Source organism: Bos indicus x Bos taurus, chromosome 8 (genome assembly GCF_003369695.1).
Source record: "Bos indicus x Bos taurus breed Angus x Brahman F1 hybrid chromosome 8, Bos_hybrid_MaternalHap_v2.0, whole genome shotgun sequence".
In the NCBI taxonomy this organism is placed as follows: domain Eukaryota; kingdom Metazoa; phylum Chordata; class Mammalia; order Artiodactyla; family Bovidae; genus Bos; species Bos indicus x Bos taurus.
In genome coordinates this window covers 112,209,490-112,223,893 of record NC_040083.1, presented here as the reverse complement: position 1 = coordinate 112,223,893, position 14,404 = coordinate 112,209,490, and the positions used below count along the sequence as shown (strand labels likewise).

The 14,404-nt window shown below is 59.1% G+C and overlaps 1 protein-coding gene across 2 annotated transcripts in view; it reads left to right on the top strand.

Moving 5' to 3' along the window:
* The window catches only part of TPO (thyroid peroxidase), a 35,287-nt gene extending 28,165 nt beyond the window's left edge, over positions 1 to 7,122 (top strand). For both annotated transcript variants that reach the window (XM_027550744.1, XM_027550743.1), the window contains 4 exons: positions 2,255 to 2,386; positions 3,135 to 3,234; positions 5,973 to 6,105; positions 6,913 to 7,122. In XM_027550744.1, coding sequence (XP_027406545.1) covers positions 2,255 to 2,386; positions 3,135 to 3,234; positions 5,973 to 6,105; positions 6,913 to 6,951 — 404 coding nt within the window. In that variant the 3' untranslated portion in view covers positions 6,952 to 7,122. The remainder of the gene's footprint in view (positions 1 to 2,254; positions 2,387 to 3,134; positions 3,235 to 5,972; positions 6,106 to 6,912) is intronic.
* Positions 7,123 to 14,404: the final 7,282 nt, after the last annotated feature.

The following is a 14,404-nucleotide window of genomic DNA, read 5'->3' as shown; positions in this document are numbered from 1 at the left end:
CAGCTGAACTGAACTGAACATAATATAAATTATGTAATATAATTTGTGTGCATGGATGCGTGCTAAGCCACTCCAGTCGTGTCTGACCCTTTGTGACTCCATGGACTGTAGCCCTCCCGTCTCCTCTGTCCATGGGATTCTCCAGGCAAGAACACTGGAGCGGGTTGCCACGGCCTCCTCCAGGGGATCTTCCTGACCCAGGGGTTGGAACCTGTGTCTCTTGCGTGTCTGCATTGGCAGGCGGGTTCTTTACCACTAGCACCAACCCATTATAACTTGTATAATGTAACATATAATATTATAATGTAAAATAAGTTACATAATATTGTACAGCAGCTATACTTCAACTTAAGAAAAGAACTAAAAGGAAACCCCCCATGCATACACACATAACCCCCCTCCCCCAGAAGTGCCTGTGGGCATCACTGCCTTCCAGGGACTGTTTGCCTGGATAAAGGATGCCCTCCCAGTGGCCCCCATCCCTAAGTCATCTTTCTAGAAGGGAAGCCCCAGGAGCCACCTCACAGTTGCTGACAGGTGAATGACCGGCGAAGGACAGAGCCGGCAGCAGAGGCTGGAACCCCAGGGAGGCTCGTGGGACGGACCTGGCAGAGCCATTCCTGCAGTGAAGCAGAAGTGTTTCCATGGAGGCATCACAGATGCAGAGTCCCCACTGGAGGTCGCCGTTTCCCGGCGAGACCTCAGTCTCCTGCCTGCGGGGGCCCAGCATTCCTGCTCCTGGAGGCACCCAGAGCAGAGACCACGGAGCAGAAGCAGGACGCCTGCGGGGCCGGGAGAAGCACCCCCACGTCAGCCGTGTTAGCAGGACCTCAGAGCGGTGGGAGGTGGACTCAGGCAAGAATCGGGCCGGTGTACAGGGAATCGAAGCAAGATCCAGGTTGCTCAGTTCTACGGTTTCGGTCTGGGAAGAGGAAACCTTCCGGAGATGGAGCAGGGTCCTAGTTGATGGCCTGTGAAAGTACCTAATTCGACCAGAATGTGCCCTGAAAAACAGGGAAGATGGTAACTTTCCTGTTGTGTATAGGTCATCACAATACAAGATTTTCATTCCAATTCTGGGGACTCTAAAAGTGTTGTCCCAGAAGGGCCCCGGCCTCTAGACTCTGAGTCGTGGAGAGGGGACCTGGGGGAGGCGGGGGCTGCCGCAGGGAAGGTGCAGACGCTCCCTCCAGGTGCCAGAAGGACGACCAGGCAGCAAGATAGGGGCTCTGGGCGACGTCCAGGTTCAAGCTGCAGACGGAACGACGGCACAGGGAGCTGACTGGAAACCGAGGGGGTGAAGGCATTTCTGCCTCTTCATGCCTCTTCTGCCTCAGATCTGCCTCTTCAGATCTGCCCCGGAGGACGTGGGCACGGCCGGGACGGGCACCCCGTCAGGTGAGGGCTCAGCCATGGGCGGGCGAGGCCTCCTTCCTGTTTCCTTCAGAGCGTGGCTCCCCGGGAACCCAGCTGGGCCTAATGCAGCGACGTCTGGACGCATCTGATGCCACGTTAACCAGCTCTCTGTTAACCAGCTCTCCATCACTCCCGGGGTGGTGTGCGGTCATGCAATACGTGTGTGGGACATGTCGAATCTCTGGACGCCTGCCCCAGCCCAAGTCTCCTGGAATCGGCCCGAATAGAGGGCTAGTTATTTAGACACAGGAGCCTGAAGACTTAGCGTAGTCATGGGTTCAGGTGGGAGACCACAGGGGCTGCACACGTTCCCCGTTTTGGGGGCTCAGCTCAAGCCTGGGGGGCAGGTCTCGGCTCCCGTTGCACGCCCGACGTTTCCTCGGTGGTGGAGGCCCAGTGTGGACCGTCGGGCTGGACGCTGTAGCTCAGGGCGGGCTGACTCGGACGGCGCCACTGTCTCCCAGGGAGGCCGAGTCTCCACGTCTGAGCAAGGCCCAGCGGCCTGCATGACCTGTGCCTCCAGGCCATGTCCCAGGGGCCCATCCCAGGCCAACTGAGGGGTCACAGGCCTTGTGGCCACCATAGATGGGGTGGGAGAAGTGGTCAGGCCAGTGGGGCAGAAGGCGGCCACGGGCCGAGCTGAGTCCTGAGGGGCTGACGGGCACATGGCCTCGGGGGGGCTCAGGGGGTGTTGTCCTTCAAAGGGCAGGAGCCGGGAGGTGTGGCCCCGGCCTGGGGTGACATCCCCCTGCTCCGGACTAGAGACAGGACTGGGGAGCGGCTGGCCTCCTGGGGAGGGGTGCGGAGGCTGGGCACTGACCACCCATCGTGTGTGCAGACATCAATGAGTGTGAGGATGAAGTGGACCCCCCCTGCCACGCGTCTGCGCGGTGCAAGAATACCAAGGGCAGCTTCCAGTGTGAGTGCAGCGACCCCCACGTGCCCGGCGAGGACGGCAGGACCTGTGTGGGTGAGACCACGGCCTCTGTGCCCGCCGGGGGTGTCTGTGCCAGCCAGGGGGTGAGACCATGGCCTCTGTGCCCACCGGGGGTGTCTGTGCCAGCCAGGGGATGTCTGCCCGCTGGGGGGTGTCTGTGCCCACACTCGGGGTGAGACCATGGCCTCTGTGCCAGCCGGGGGTGTCTGTGCCTGCACTTGGGGTGAGACCACGGCCTCTATGCCCGCCGGGGATGTCTGTGCCAGCCGGGGGTGTCTGTGCCCCCACTCAGGGTGACTGCAGGTCATCGTGTGGCCTCGCTTTCCCCACACCCACATTCTCTGACGCTGGGTGGGATCAGGGCCGGCGGGTTTGTGCCTAAGACACAGGAGGCCGTGAACCCTGGGGGGAGCGGTGCAGACCCTGTTGCAGATGCTCAGTTTCAGCCCCCCCGAACTATCTCTGAGGGGGAAGCACGGGATTTGAGCCCCATGTGCACAACAGAGAGGGTAAGCAGCTTGCTGGTGGTCACACAGCCTCACAGCTGTAGGTCTGGAACCTTAACTTGGCTTCCAGCTCCTGTACCAGCACCTGTTACCAGGGCAAGACATCTCAGTAAACTCCCGCGGGAGAAGCAGAGCTCAGCCCCAAGAACAGCAGAGGCCAGCCGGGGATGGACGGCCAGCGGGACAGAGCTTGCTGGGCTCCCAGGGTTGGGGCACCCGGGCCGGGGCTGGGGTCGGGCGGGCAGGCTCACCGACAGGCTCCGCCCTTGTTCCAGACTCCGGGAGGCTCCCGCGGGCATCTGTGGTCTCGCTGGTGCTGGGTGCCGTGCTCGTCTGCAGTCTGGCCGGTCTCACCTGGACGGTGGTTTGCAGGTGGTAAGTCCCCACTTCGCAGCGGCTCCCCACCTTGGGCCCGGCTGATCTGAAGCTGGTGGCGATCGCCGGCTGTCTCCATTGGCGCCCGTCTGTGTCTAGAGCCATTTGCTTCCTGACTTGCCTTTAGCCCCAAATACTGAGGGTGAGCAACCCTACACGGCAGAGGGTGTCCGCCATCTGGATGGAGGCTCGGTGATACCGGATCGCTGGTCCGATTAAGCCATTGTGCTGAATGACGAAGGTTCTTGTTCTTACGAAGGTTTCTCAGAGAAGAGAGGTCTTTCCTGAGTAAAACCTTATTCTTCATTCCTCTCCCTTCCCTCAAGAGCAGACTTTCAGATCAGCCTGGGGCCAGCTCTCCCCTGCTGGCTGCAGGAGTCCTGCTTCTAAGACTTGGGTGCAGCACCCAGCCCATGTCCACACGTCACGCTGACCCTCTGCTCCCGGTGGCCTGTGCTGGGCGCCTGTCTTCCCGGGAGCTCAGCCTCCTGCACCCCGGTAGATGATACCCTGACTGCAGACCAGGAGTCTTGGAGGGGTGTGGTGTCAGGGAATGGCCCCTGTGTTTTCACAATCCCCTGGTCCTGAAAGCTTAGCTATTACCAGTTCTTAAAACCCTTGGATACCAAGAAATCAGTTAAGCAATAAAAATGGGACGGGCTTAGGCAAGCAGCCCCAGTCAGCTGGCTCTGTAGCCACCTCCTAAATGCTCCCACTGTGAAGCTGGTGTTACCATAGCGTAGCATCCGGGTGCAGTTTTGCGTTTGCAGAGCTTGCAGTCCAACGTCAGTCACCTTATTGTTATGAAGAATGCTGTGCCTCCCCCCATGACTCGGGAGAAATAGCTGTTCTCTTCAGTATAAATGAGCAGCTTCCTGAGGGCCTCTGGGAGGGAAGCGCCTGCCACACGTGACTGCAGACTCTGGAGCCTGGAGAAGCCCCTGCAGACACGACTTTGGTTTCCAGGTGTCTCTTACCTGAGCCACCTGTCAGCTCATGGGGGGAGGGAGACTGCTGGCAGAGAGGGGAGGGGCAGGAGTTCTTTATGGGACCACGTGGGCCTCTGAGTGAGCCCCCGAGTCCCCGCGGGGCCCTGGACACTGCATCCTCAGAGTTCTGAGGCAAGGAGCCTAAACCACAGCCCCTCCTCCCAGAGGCTCCTCTGAGCCCCTGCGCATCTGCACGCTGCGGGCCTGATGATTCCAGCCCGGTGGAAGGGAGGGGGCTGATGGGAGAGACAGGGAGACAGACAGGGAGACAGAGACAGAGAGACAACGGAGAGAGACAGAGAGAGAGACATAAAGACAGAGAGAGAGAGAGACAGAGAGGGACCACGGAGAGAGACAGAGAGACAGAGACAACGGAGAGAGACAGAGACAGAGACAGAGAGACAACGGAGAGAGACAGAGAGAGAGACATAAAGACAGAGAGAGACAGAGAGAGATAGACAGAGAGGGACCACGGAGAGAGACAGAGAGACAGAGACAGAGAAAGAGACAGAGAGAGAGAGACAGAGAGACAGAGAGAGATAGAGAGAGACCACGGAGAGAGACAGAGACACAAAGACAGAGAAAGAGACAGAGATAGAGAGACAACGGAGAGAGACAGAGAGAGAGACATAAAGACAGAGAGAGCGAGACACCAGAGACAGAGACACAGAGGAGGACAGAGAAAGAAACAAAGACGGAGAGACGCGCAGAGAGAGACAGAGGCCGAGAGAGGCACCTCTTAGGACGCCTCTCAGGTGCTCTGGGGGCCTTGACCTTCATTCCGTGTTGATTCTCCCGCCCCAACCCCATTTATCCCTCCCCTACTATTTTAGATCTAAACCTGTACATTTTGGGGTAATGACTGTTAACATAATTTCAGCCAGAAATATACCAGTATTGACACGTTTCCACTGAAAGACGGATTCACAGAGAATGCCATCAAACCAACTGTCCGATCAACTTTCTTCATGCAATAAAAACACCACTGTTTACATTGTTTATCTCGTTGAAATTATATTCACCAAGATAAATATTTTTCTGTGAAACTTTTGCACTAAAAGCTTGATTTGTGGTCAGTTGTCTGGGCACATCCATCTTGCTGATCAGTCTCCAGTCCTGAGAGCTTCTCTGCCTACTTACTCCTGTGGTCTGAACGTCTCAGGTCAACCCTTCCAGGGTGAATTTCATCCAGATCGCGTTTCCCAGTCAGTCATCAGTCAGACTACGGGAACGGTGGGGCGCACACCTCAGTTCCTCCCACATGCTCCTGTTTCATCATCTGTCCCAAATTTAACTTCCCACCCTGAGTCTCAGGGCGTGAGGTGGAAGTTCTCAGAGTCTTCTTTGTTTAGGACAAGTCTTATCCTGTGCCTTAGGCAGCTGGCAGCTGCATTTTGCACTGTTTCTACTGGAATGCAATTGTAGCGGGAAAGAAGCATTAATTCGCATGCTTCCCACTTACCCTGGAGAAGCTGGGATGGGGACCTGGGCGGGGCAGCCTCTCCTGGGCCCAAGGGTTAGACTCCCCGAGGCAGTCTCCTCGGATGCTCCAGCAGGGCCCAGGCATCGGCCTCCAGCCGAGCTCCACGGAATTTCCAGTTTTGTTTTCTAAACCAAGATGTTGGCTTGAATCTAAAGCACGTCTCTGTGTCTGAGGAGCGAGCTGGTGCCGCTGGGAGTGGCCCTTGGAGGCTGCCCGGTGCGGGCCCCTCTAGGTGACAGCCACTGAGAGGGCACATTTATCCACAGGATGCTTGCCGACCCCACGTCCCCGCTGCTGCCTGTGGAGGGAGACGGAGAAGGACCTTCCTGGCTGGGCCGTGGGAAGCCCCGGGACGTGTGCACTCCGCCGCGGGACGCTTCCGCGGGGCTAGCAGAGCAGGTGGGTTCACAGAGGGCCTTCCTGAGGTTTGCAGCCTCGTGGGTGTCTGTCAAGACCCAGGAAGTCATCGGAAGCACTGGCGCTGTGGGCGCATCAGCCTGGCCCTCCTGTGTTTCTATCTGACACCAGCTGCACCCCCAGGCACCTTCCCTCCGCCCCGTTCCTTCTCCTACGAACTGCATTCATGGGAGATGCTAATTTGTCAAAGTGTTAACCTCCTTTTTAAAATGTAGAGGCACATTGGAATCAGTGACCCGGAGGGAAAGGACTGGAGATACCTTTCATTTGTACGAAAGGCTTCCAGCCCAAGGGTCCCTCTCAGGCGTCAGCATCTACTGTCTCAAGTGCCGGCTGATGCTGCCGGGAGAGGAGCCAGAAGCTGAAAGAAAGCATCGACTTTTACAGTGCGCTTCTTAAGAAAAGGAAACAGTTAAAATTAGTGTGAAAGAATCGGTCTAAGCTTGCTTTTCACTACTTTTACTTTATAAGCATGAACGATCCCAGTGGTGTTCTATTTAAAAAGTCACTGCTACTCCCCGGGGCCTGCCTGGAACTCAGGGCTAGGTGGTGTTCAGAGATAAAACGATCCCATCCTTGGAGGCGGAGTGGAATCAGCCTTGGCACCTGCCTGCAAGCCTGGAACCAAGAATACTGACCCGCCACCCTGAGCGAGGAGGGGCCGCGAGGCGCCCACACAGGCCTTTGTAGCCACCCCCGGAGCAGCACCCCGGTGGGCCTTCACCAGCCTCCAGGGGCCAGCGTGTGGCTTCCCGTTGGTCTGAAGCTCACCAGGGCTTCTCTCCCTAGGGCCCGGCCTGTGGATCCCAAGTCCTCCTCTGCCAGTAGGAGCCCCCCACCCCTGTGTGGGGCGCGTTTGCTGCTCGCGGGCCAGAGTCAGACAGCACTTACGTTCTCCTGGACTCTCGTGGGGTGGAGTGACCGGACACTTGCACGCTGCCCACTGCCTGCTCAGGACACGCTGACTGGGCCCGGGCGAATAAATCCCACCACCTTATGGTCGTCTGACTCTTTTTGTAAGCACACCGGAGGGGTCCCTTCTGGAGCTGGGGGTGGGGGGCGGGGGGGGGGTGGGCACCATGAGAATGTATGTACATATGACGCAAATTTATGTTTTGTACGGATGGGCCCCTCCTGGGGGCAGGGCATGAGAAGGTGTTTACAGTTTTGCATATTCATGACCCTTCCCCTCCACCGGAGGAACAATGGTCGCTTCCCTGCCCCACACGGGCCTCACTGTCTCTGCCTGGCATTCTGCTCCCTCTCCGGCGACCGCCCACCTCCACCTGGGTTTCCTCCCAGCCCCGCCCCTCCTCTGCTGATTCTTCGGATGCACTGCGAGCCCAGGGCACCTCGTCCGTCACCGCAAGCACCTGGACCCACGTCCCTCCCTCCTCCTGTCCTCCCGGGAGCGGGTAGGACCACGGCTGAGGCTGGGATAGGGTCAGGGAGTCGTCCAATCATCTGGGAACCTGCCGACGGACTTGGAGTCCAGGCCCCACTTCCCAGACCCGTCCCCACAGCTCCAGGCGTTCTCTGCCCCTCCCTGTCCCTCCCTCAGCTCAATCATCCTCCAAGGGAGCCCCGTGGCCTCGTGAGCGGTCCTGGGGGAGCGTCACCCCTGTTCACACAGGGAGCTGGTGATTCGGCGAGACTGGGCAGGGGGTGACAGCTGGGAGATGGTGCTAGGCTCTGCCCCAGAGAGGCCCCCCCACCCCCCTGGGTCCTTCCTTCCCCATGACAAAGGGAGCCTCCTCCTGGTTAGAACCGGGCACAGAGAGGTGCCTGTGGCCTGTGCTTGCTGGCCTTTGAGGCCACAGGAAGGTGGGGATAGACAAGACGGTGCAGCTCAGCTCTGGGCCAGCAAGGAGGCAGGTGACTGGGAACCCGAAGGTCTGCTCTGCATGTTAAGGTGCTGCGCTGAGAAGCAGCTGTTACTCTTTGTAACCTGAAAATACAGCCTCCCGTAGGTCCTGGGCCAGCCTGCCCCGCGTTCCTAAGCTCTTACTGTTGATATAAGACCTGTTAATGACATACCGATTGGGCCACCACAGGAGACCCCCGCCCACCCTCCCTTGAGAGTAAGCTGGGCCCTGAGCCACCCGCTCTGTGGGCGGATGGCACCACCTGCTGGGGGACCAGGCGTCTCTGCCCGCGGCTCTGCCCGAGCGGCACCAGGTGTCCACTGAGAGGACCACCTCTCTGGGGTCAGGTCAGGTCAGTTCAGTCGCTCAGTCGTGTCCGACCCTTTGCGACCCCGTGGACGGCAGCTCGCCAGGAATCCCTGTCCATCACCAACCCCCGGAGTTTACCCAAACTCACGTCCATTGAGTCAGTGAGGCCACTCAGCCATCTCATCCTCTGTCGTCCCCTCTCCTCCCGCCTTCAGTCTTTCCCAGCATCAGGGTCTTTTCCAATCTGTGCCTCGAACACGGGCGGCCTCTGCCTCTACCCGCTTCCTCTCCTGGGACTCCCGTGTCACCACCGTCCCTGTCAGCTGTCACCCCGAGGGGCCAGGTCCCACTGGGGTCACAGCACAGCGGGCCAGCAAGTCAAGAGGTGAGGTGATGGGGAAGGAATAGCAGCTTTACTCAGAAGCCAGCAGACTGAGAGGAAGGTGGACCGACATCCTGAAGAACCATCTGAACTTGGGGTGGAATTCAGGCTCGTCTGTATAAGCAAAGGGGAAGTGGAGGGTTCAGGACAGGGGGTGGATGTGTGGGGCAGACTCTTAGCGCCGCAGCCTTTAAGGACGCACAGCGCGTCCGTGCCCTTCTGCTTTTCCTGGGGGCTGGTCCAAGATCCCGAAAGCCCTTGGGTTGTTAGCGCTTTTCCACACTTGCTGCTGCTGCTGCTGACTCGCTCCAGTCGTGTCCGACTCTGTGTGACCCCAGAGACGGCAGCCCACCAGGCTCCCCTTCCCTGGGATTCTCCAGGCAAGAACACTGGAGGGGGTTGCCATTTCCTTCTCCAATGCATAGAAGTGAAAAGTGAAAGTGAAGTCGCTCAGTCGTCTCCGACTCCTAGCAACCCCATGGACTGTAGCCCACCAGGCTCCTCCGTCCATGGGATTTTCCGGGCAAGAGTACTGGAGTAGGGTGCCATCGCCTTCTCTGCTTATTCACAAGGCTTCTAGGCTGAAAGCGAACTTATCCACAATGAGTTTCAGCCGTGAAATGTGTCCCTGGACACAGCAGCGTTTCTCTGACTTGGCTGTTGAAGAGCAGGGCTCAAGTGACAGGAAACAGGCCCAGAGAATGAGGCAGGGTGCCAGTGCGTGTCAGCGCCCTTCTGCTCTGCTCCAAACCCCTCCATCCCACCCAGTCCTCCAGGGACCCCACAGGCATGCACCCACCGTGAGGGCCACCCTGCCAGGTGCCCCAACTTCGGGACAAAACACACTTCCCATAGAGGGGATGTTCTCAGAAAGATTCCTGTGGGAGTCAGAGAGTTTATTTCACTGCGAACATTCTAAGAGTTGTTTTTAATCAGTGATAAACTGCAGGAGGCATCTTACCTGGAGGTCTGAAGACAAAATGAAATACTCGCAAGTGTCCCCTCCTGCACGAAGCCTTCCTACCCCCGGCCTCCCCCACGGGTGAAGGGGAATCTGTGTCCAGGGACCCTCTGCAGTGAAATACACTCGGCTTGGTTGGAACTGAGCTCATGAGATGAAAAAAAAAAAAGTAAATGCACAGCAGAATCGAGACTGTGTAGACAGTGCGTCAAAATCTCCAAGAATGAAAGTGGGGCTCCCCCCAGGGATGGCCACCCCAGAGTCCATCCACACACCTCGCGCCCCACGGGCCCCACCCCCTGCAGCGCCCTCTTTAGAGCCCGCGTCCTGCGACGCATATACGCGGCTGAGCCCCGGCTCATGTGTCCCCGCTGCTTTGGGAGGATGGAGGCGAGAAAGTATGCTCAGAGGCAGGGCCGCGGGGCCCGGAAATCCCCAGGGCCGCGCATGTTTCAGCCCAGGGTCGGGCGACTTCTGTTATGACTTCTGTTAGAGTTTTGCATTTACTACTTTCATTGCAAAAGAAGTGGGTAGCACTTTAAGCTGCCCATTTCCCTGGTCGCTCAGCTGGTAAAGAATCCACCTGCGGTGCCCGAGACCTTGGTTTGATTCCTGGGTCGGGAAGTTGCGCTGGAGAAAGGCAACTCTGTCCCAGCTTCCCCTCAAGGCTGCGCCTCTGGCCCCACGGCCGTGGGGGTGGGGGTGGGAGTAGCTTTCTCGAGGGTGGTCGCTCGTCCCCCAGGCCCGGCAGGGACGGGGCGGGGGGCGCCGCACGGTGCGGACGTGCAGGCTCGACCGCGTCCGCGCACGGCTCCCCCGGTCAGCCCACAGACCCCCAGGCTGGCCTGCTGGGAAGCCGGAGACGGTCCCTCCACACTGGCCCTGCTGCTGCAGTGGAAACCTCAGCTGGGAAACCTATTTTCTTAGTGGGTGGAGGCGCTCCTGGAGATGTTTTCCGCAGACGTAAGGAAGCGGGTTCCAGTTTCCGAAACTTGTTTTGGGGCCAGGCCGCGGCGCTTTGATCCAGAGCGCAGCGGGCCCGCCCCGTGGGCGCCGGCAGGCCGCCAGATGGACCGCCTGCGGCTGCGGCCTCTCCGGGGCTCCCATCCACTGAGGCCTCTCCCGGCCTCTCCCGGGGTGCGCAGCGTTAGGACCCAGCCCCACACGTCGGAGGTGAGCGAGCAGGTGCGCTAAATGCCACCAGAGAAACGGCAAGCGTGCTCTCCCAGTGCAGGCAGGCAGCCCCACGGGGCATGGCCCTCGTGTGCCGCTGTGTCCTCTGGCCACGGCCCCGGGGCCCTCACGGGGCACCCTGCCTGTGGACGGCACCCAGGCGGTCTCCCCATTGGGCCTGTGCTCGGTGGTGGGGGGGTGCTGCCCTCCTGGCCCTCCCGGCCCGCGTTCACTGCCCGGTCTCCCTGACCATCGCCATCTGCACTCCTGGGGCGGACGGCAGTCTGCGGCCACTCTCAGTCCTGAGGCCTGGATTTACAGCAACCTGCATTGGGGCAGCTCATCGCCAGGGGGACATGGTACTCTTTGTAAGAAATGCTTCCTTCAGAAGCTTCCATTGCCAGGGCGGACCACAGAAATTCAGAGGAAGGGGAGGAGGCTGAGGCTGCGACGATCTACTGCCAGAAAACGAAGGTTTGGGGGAAATAGGAGGGTGGGGTGTTGAGCTTGGCAGCGGCTCACGTCTTTGCCAGAGAGAACGCGAGGTGATTTGTGCAGTTTTACCACGCATGCCAGCCGGAATCCGTCTCTGCAGATTCATAAATGACTTTCCTCTCATGTTACAGACCCAACCAGGGCTAAGAGGGTCACTTACATTTGCCGTTGTGTGTTACTGAACTTTATAAGGAAAATTACCCAGTCTGGTGGACTCTGAGTCTCAGAGCTGCTCCCCCACCCTGCCCCACCCCTCGAGAGCGGGAGTCTGGGGTCCTCAGTTGCCCTCCAGGCTCCACACTGGCCTCCCCTGGGCCCCAGGCCTCATCAGTGGGGGCAGGCTGACCACCTCCGAGGCCTGCCTGCGATCAGCAGCCCGGCCACCTCAGCAGTTACTTCTGTCTGTCTGTCACTGCACAGGCTCAGTACAGACGGATAGACGCGATCCGCCGGTGCCTGCGGGAACCAGGAAACACAGAACCCCCTCCTCGGCAAGGTGTGCAGAGAGGCCCTGGCCGGCAAAGCTTGGGGGTGTCACAGGAAGTGAAGTCGAGGGACCGCTTAAGTGACGGCAGCAAAGGTCACTCAGCATGGCACCAAGCGGAGAGCCTGCTTTGGGAGAACTGGCAGAGGGGTGGGCTGGGGGCAGGAACCGTTTTGCAAAAAGAAAGACTGAAAAAGAGAAACAGAAAGGGAGCGTCTGGGGTGCCTGTTGGCCCTGTTTGGGGTGAGGAGCCCAGTGCCAGCCTGGCGCATGGGGTGTGCCAACCACGGCACTGGGCTTGGGGGCAGCAGAACCTCTACATGGACGCTCCTGAGGGTCCCGGGAGGAGCGACTCCATCTGGGGCCTGGGAGGTTATTTCAGGACAGAGAACTTGCTGTTTCATCCCCCGAACTCCACAAACCTGCAGATCCGCTGGCGAGGGGAATAGGCGGTGCCGGGCTTCACAGGAGCCTTCCAGTTGCTTCCGGCAGCTCGGCACTGAAGGCAGAGAGCAGGTGGGTAGTCGCGGGTCCAGAGCGGACAGCAGCTGGTCCCAGAGCTCTACTCCCCTGCCCATTGTCAAAGGGACGCTCAGAGCAGCCTCCCTGAACACCGCTCCCATCTCTGAGCCTGGGTGTCCCACATGGGGCCCAGACTCCGCCCCCTCCAGCCGCCTGGGTCACTCTCAGGCTCAGTGGGACTGCAGTGATGATGGTGATAATACACTTGACAAGATGCACACAGCCCAGTGTTCACTGCAGCCAGGACGTGGAAGCAGCCTGTGTCCATCACCAGAGGAATGGGGACGGAAGATGCGCTAGGTACAGGCAGGGGGATGTTACTCAGTCATAAAAAAGAATGAAATGATGCCATTTGCATGGATGGACCTAGAGATTATCATACCAAGTGAAGGAAGTCAAACAGAGAAGGACAAATATCATGTGGTATCACTCACATGTAAAATATATTAGGGAAAAAAAGGTACACATGAATTTATTTACAAAGTAGAAACAGACTCAGACCAGAGAACACAAGTGTATGGTTACCTGGGGGGACAATTGAGGGAGGGATGAATTTGGAGTTTGGGATTAACGTATGCACACCGTAAAATAGATAAGCAAGGTCACACTGCATAGCACAGGGAGCTGGATTCAGCCTCTTGTAATAACTTAAAATGGAAAATAATCGAAAGGGATACAAATAAATGCACACACACATATATAAAACCAAATCACTGTGCTGTGCTTATGAAAGCAATTCACTATGGTAAACCCACTATATACCAGTATAAAATTATTAATTAACTGGTGACAATGGCAACCCTGGGGGTCCTGCCGTGAGTCTCCGTGCAGGTGGACCCAGCTCGCTGGTGGGCTGGCGGTAGTTTCTCTTCTCTTTTCTACAAACACCTCGGACGCTGAGCACAAGCTCATTTAAATCTCTCTAAGTTAGGCTCTGGGCTGTAAAAATCCTTCTTGAGAAAATAGAGTTGTCTCAAACTGCCATGTGAACTATTTTTTGTTGGCAGTGTTTAAATCCACTTTTCTCCAACCCCCAAACTGGAAAAACAATTTTCGTTTGGAAACGCCTGGGCTGACATGGTTGTCGAGACCGATCTTTCCCGGGGTTTGCGGTTTCGCCCGGGGGAGTGCTTCCGTGTGTGTGGAGCGCTGACTGGTTTTGCTCGTTTCCAGCCAGAATGTGTGCGCTTCCTGCTCTGACTCAGAGCGTGAGGCACTGGGAGGTGGACGGTCCACCCCGGAGGGCCTGGGAGGCGGTCAGCCCTGCAGCAGCTCCGTGGGAAAATGGGAGCTTCTGGGTTAGCTCAGGGAGCCCAGACCTGCTTCCGGGGACGTGCCAGGTCCCTGGCCCCTCAGACGCTGGGGAGCTCGTGGTCCCTCCGCTCCAGGTGAAATGTCCTCCGTGGAGACGGCCAAGCAGGGGGTTGGGGGGCTGCGAACAGAGCCCTGGGACCCAGCAGGGCGGCTCCTTTGGATGAAGCAGGAACCGGAGATGCATCCCCGCACTCAGCTTCTGCACGGAGGGGACAGGGCCAGCCAGGGCGCCAGACTCGGCGGGACCACCGCCCCCTGCGGGGACCATCGCCCCCTGATGGGGCCAGCAGGGGGCGCCAGACTCGGCAGGACCACCGCCCCCTGACGGGACCAGTGCTCCCTGTCGGGGCCAGCAGGGGGCGCCAGACTCGGCGGGACCACCGCCCCCGGACAGGACCAGTGCTCCCTGTCGGGGCCAGCAGGGGACGCCAGACTCGACCAGGACCACCGCCCCCTGCTGGGACCACCGCCCCCTGACGGGACCAGTGCTCCCTGTCGGGGCCAGCAGGGGGCGCCAGACTCGGCGGGACCACCGCCCCCGGACGGGACCAGTGCTCCCTGTCGGGGCCAGCAGGGGGCGCCAGACTCGGCAGGACCACCGCCCCCTGACGGGGCCAGCAGGGGGCGCCAGACTCGACCAGGACCACTGCCCCCTGCTGGGACCACCGCCCCCTGATGGGGCCAGCAGGGGGCGCCAGACTCGGCGGGGCCAGCAGGGGGCGCCAGACTCGGCAGGACCTCCGCCCCCTGCTGGGACCACCGCCCCCTGATGGGGC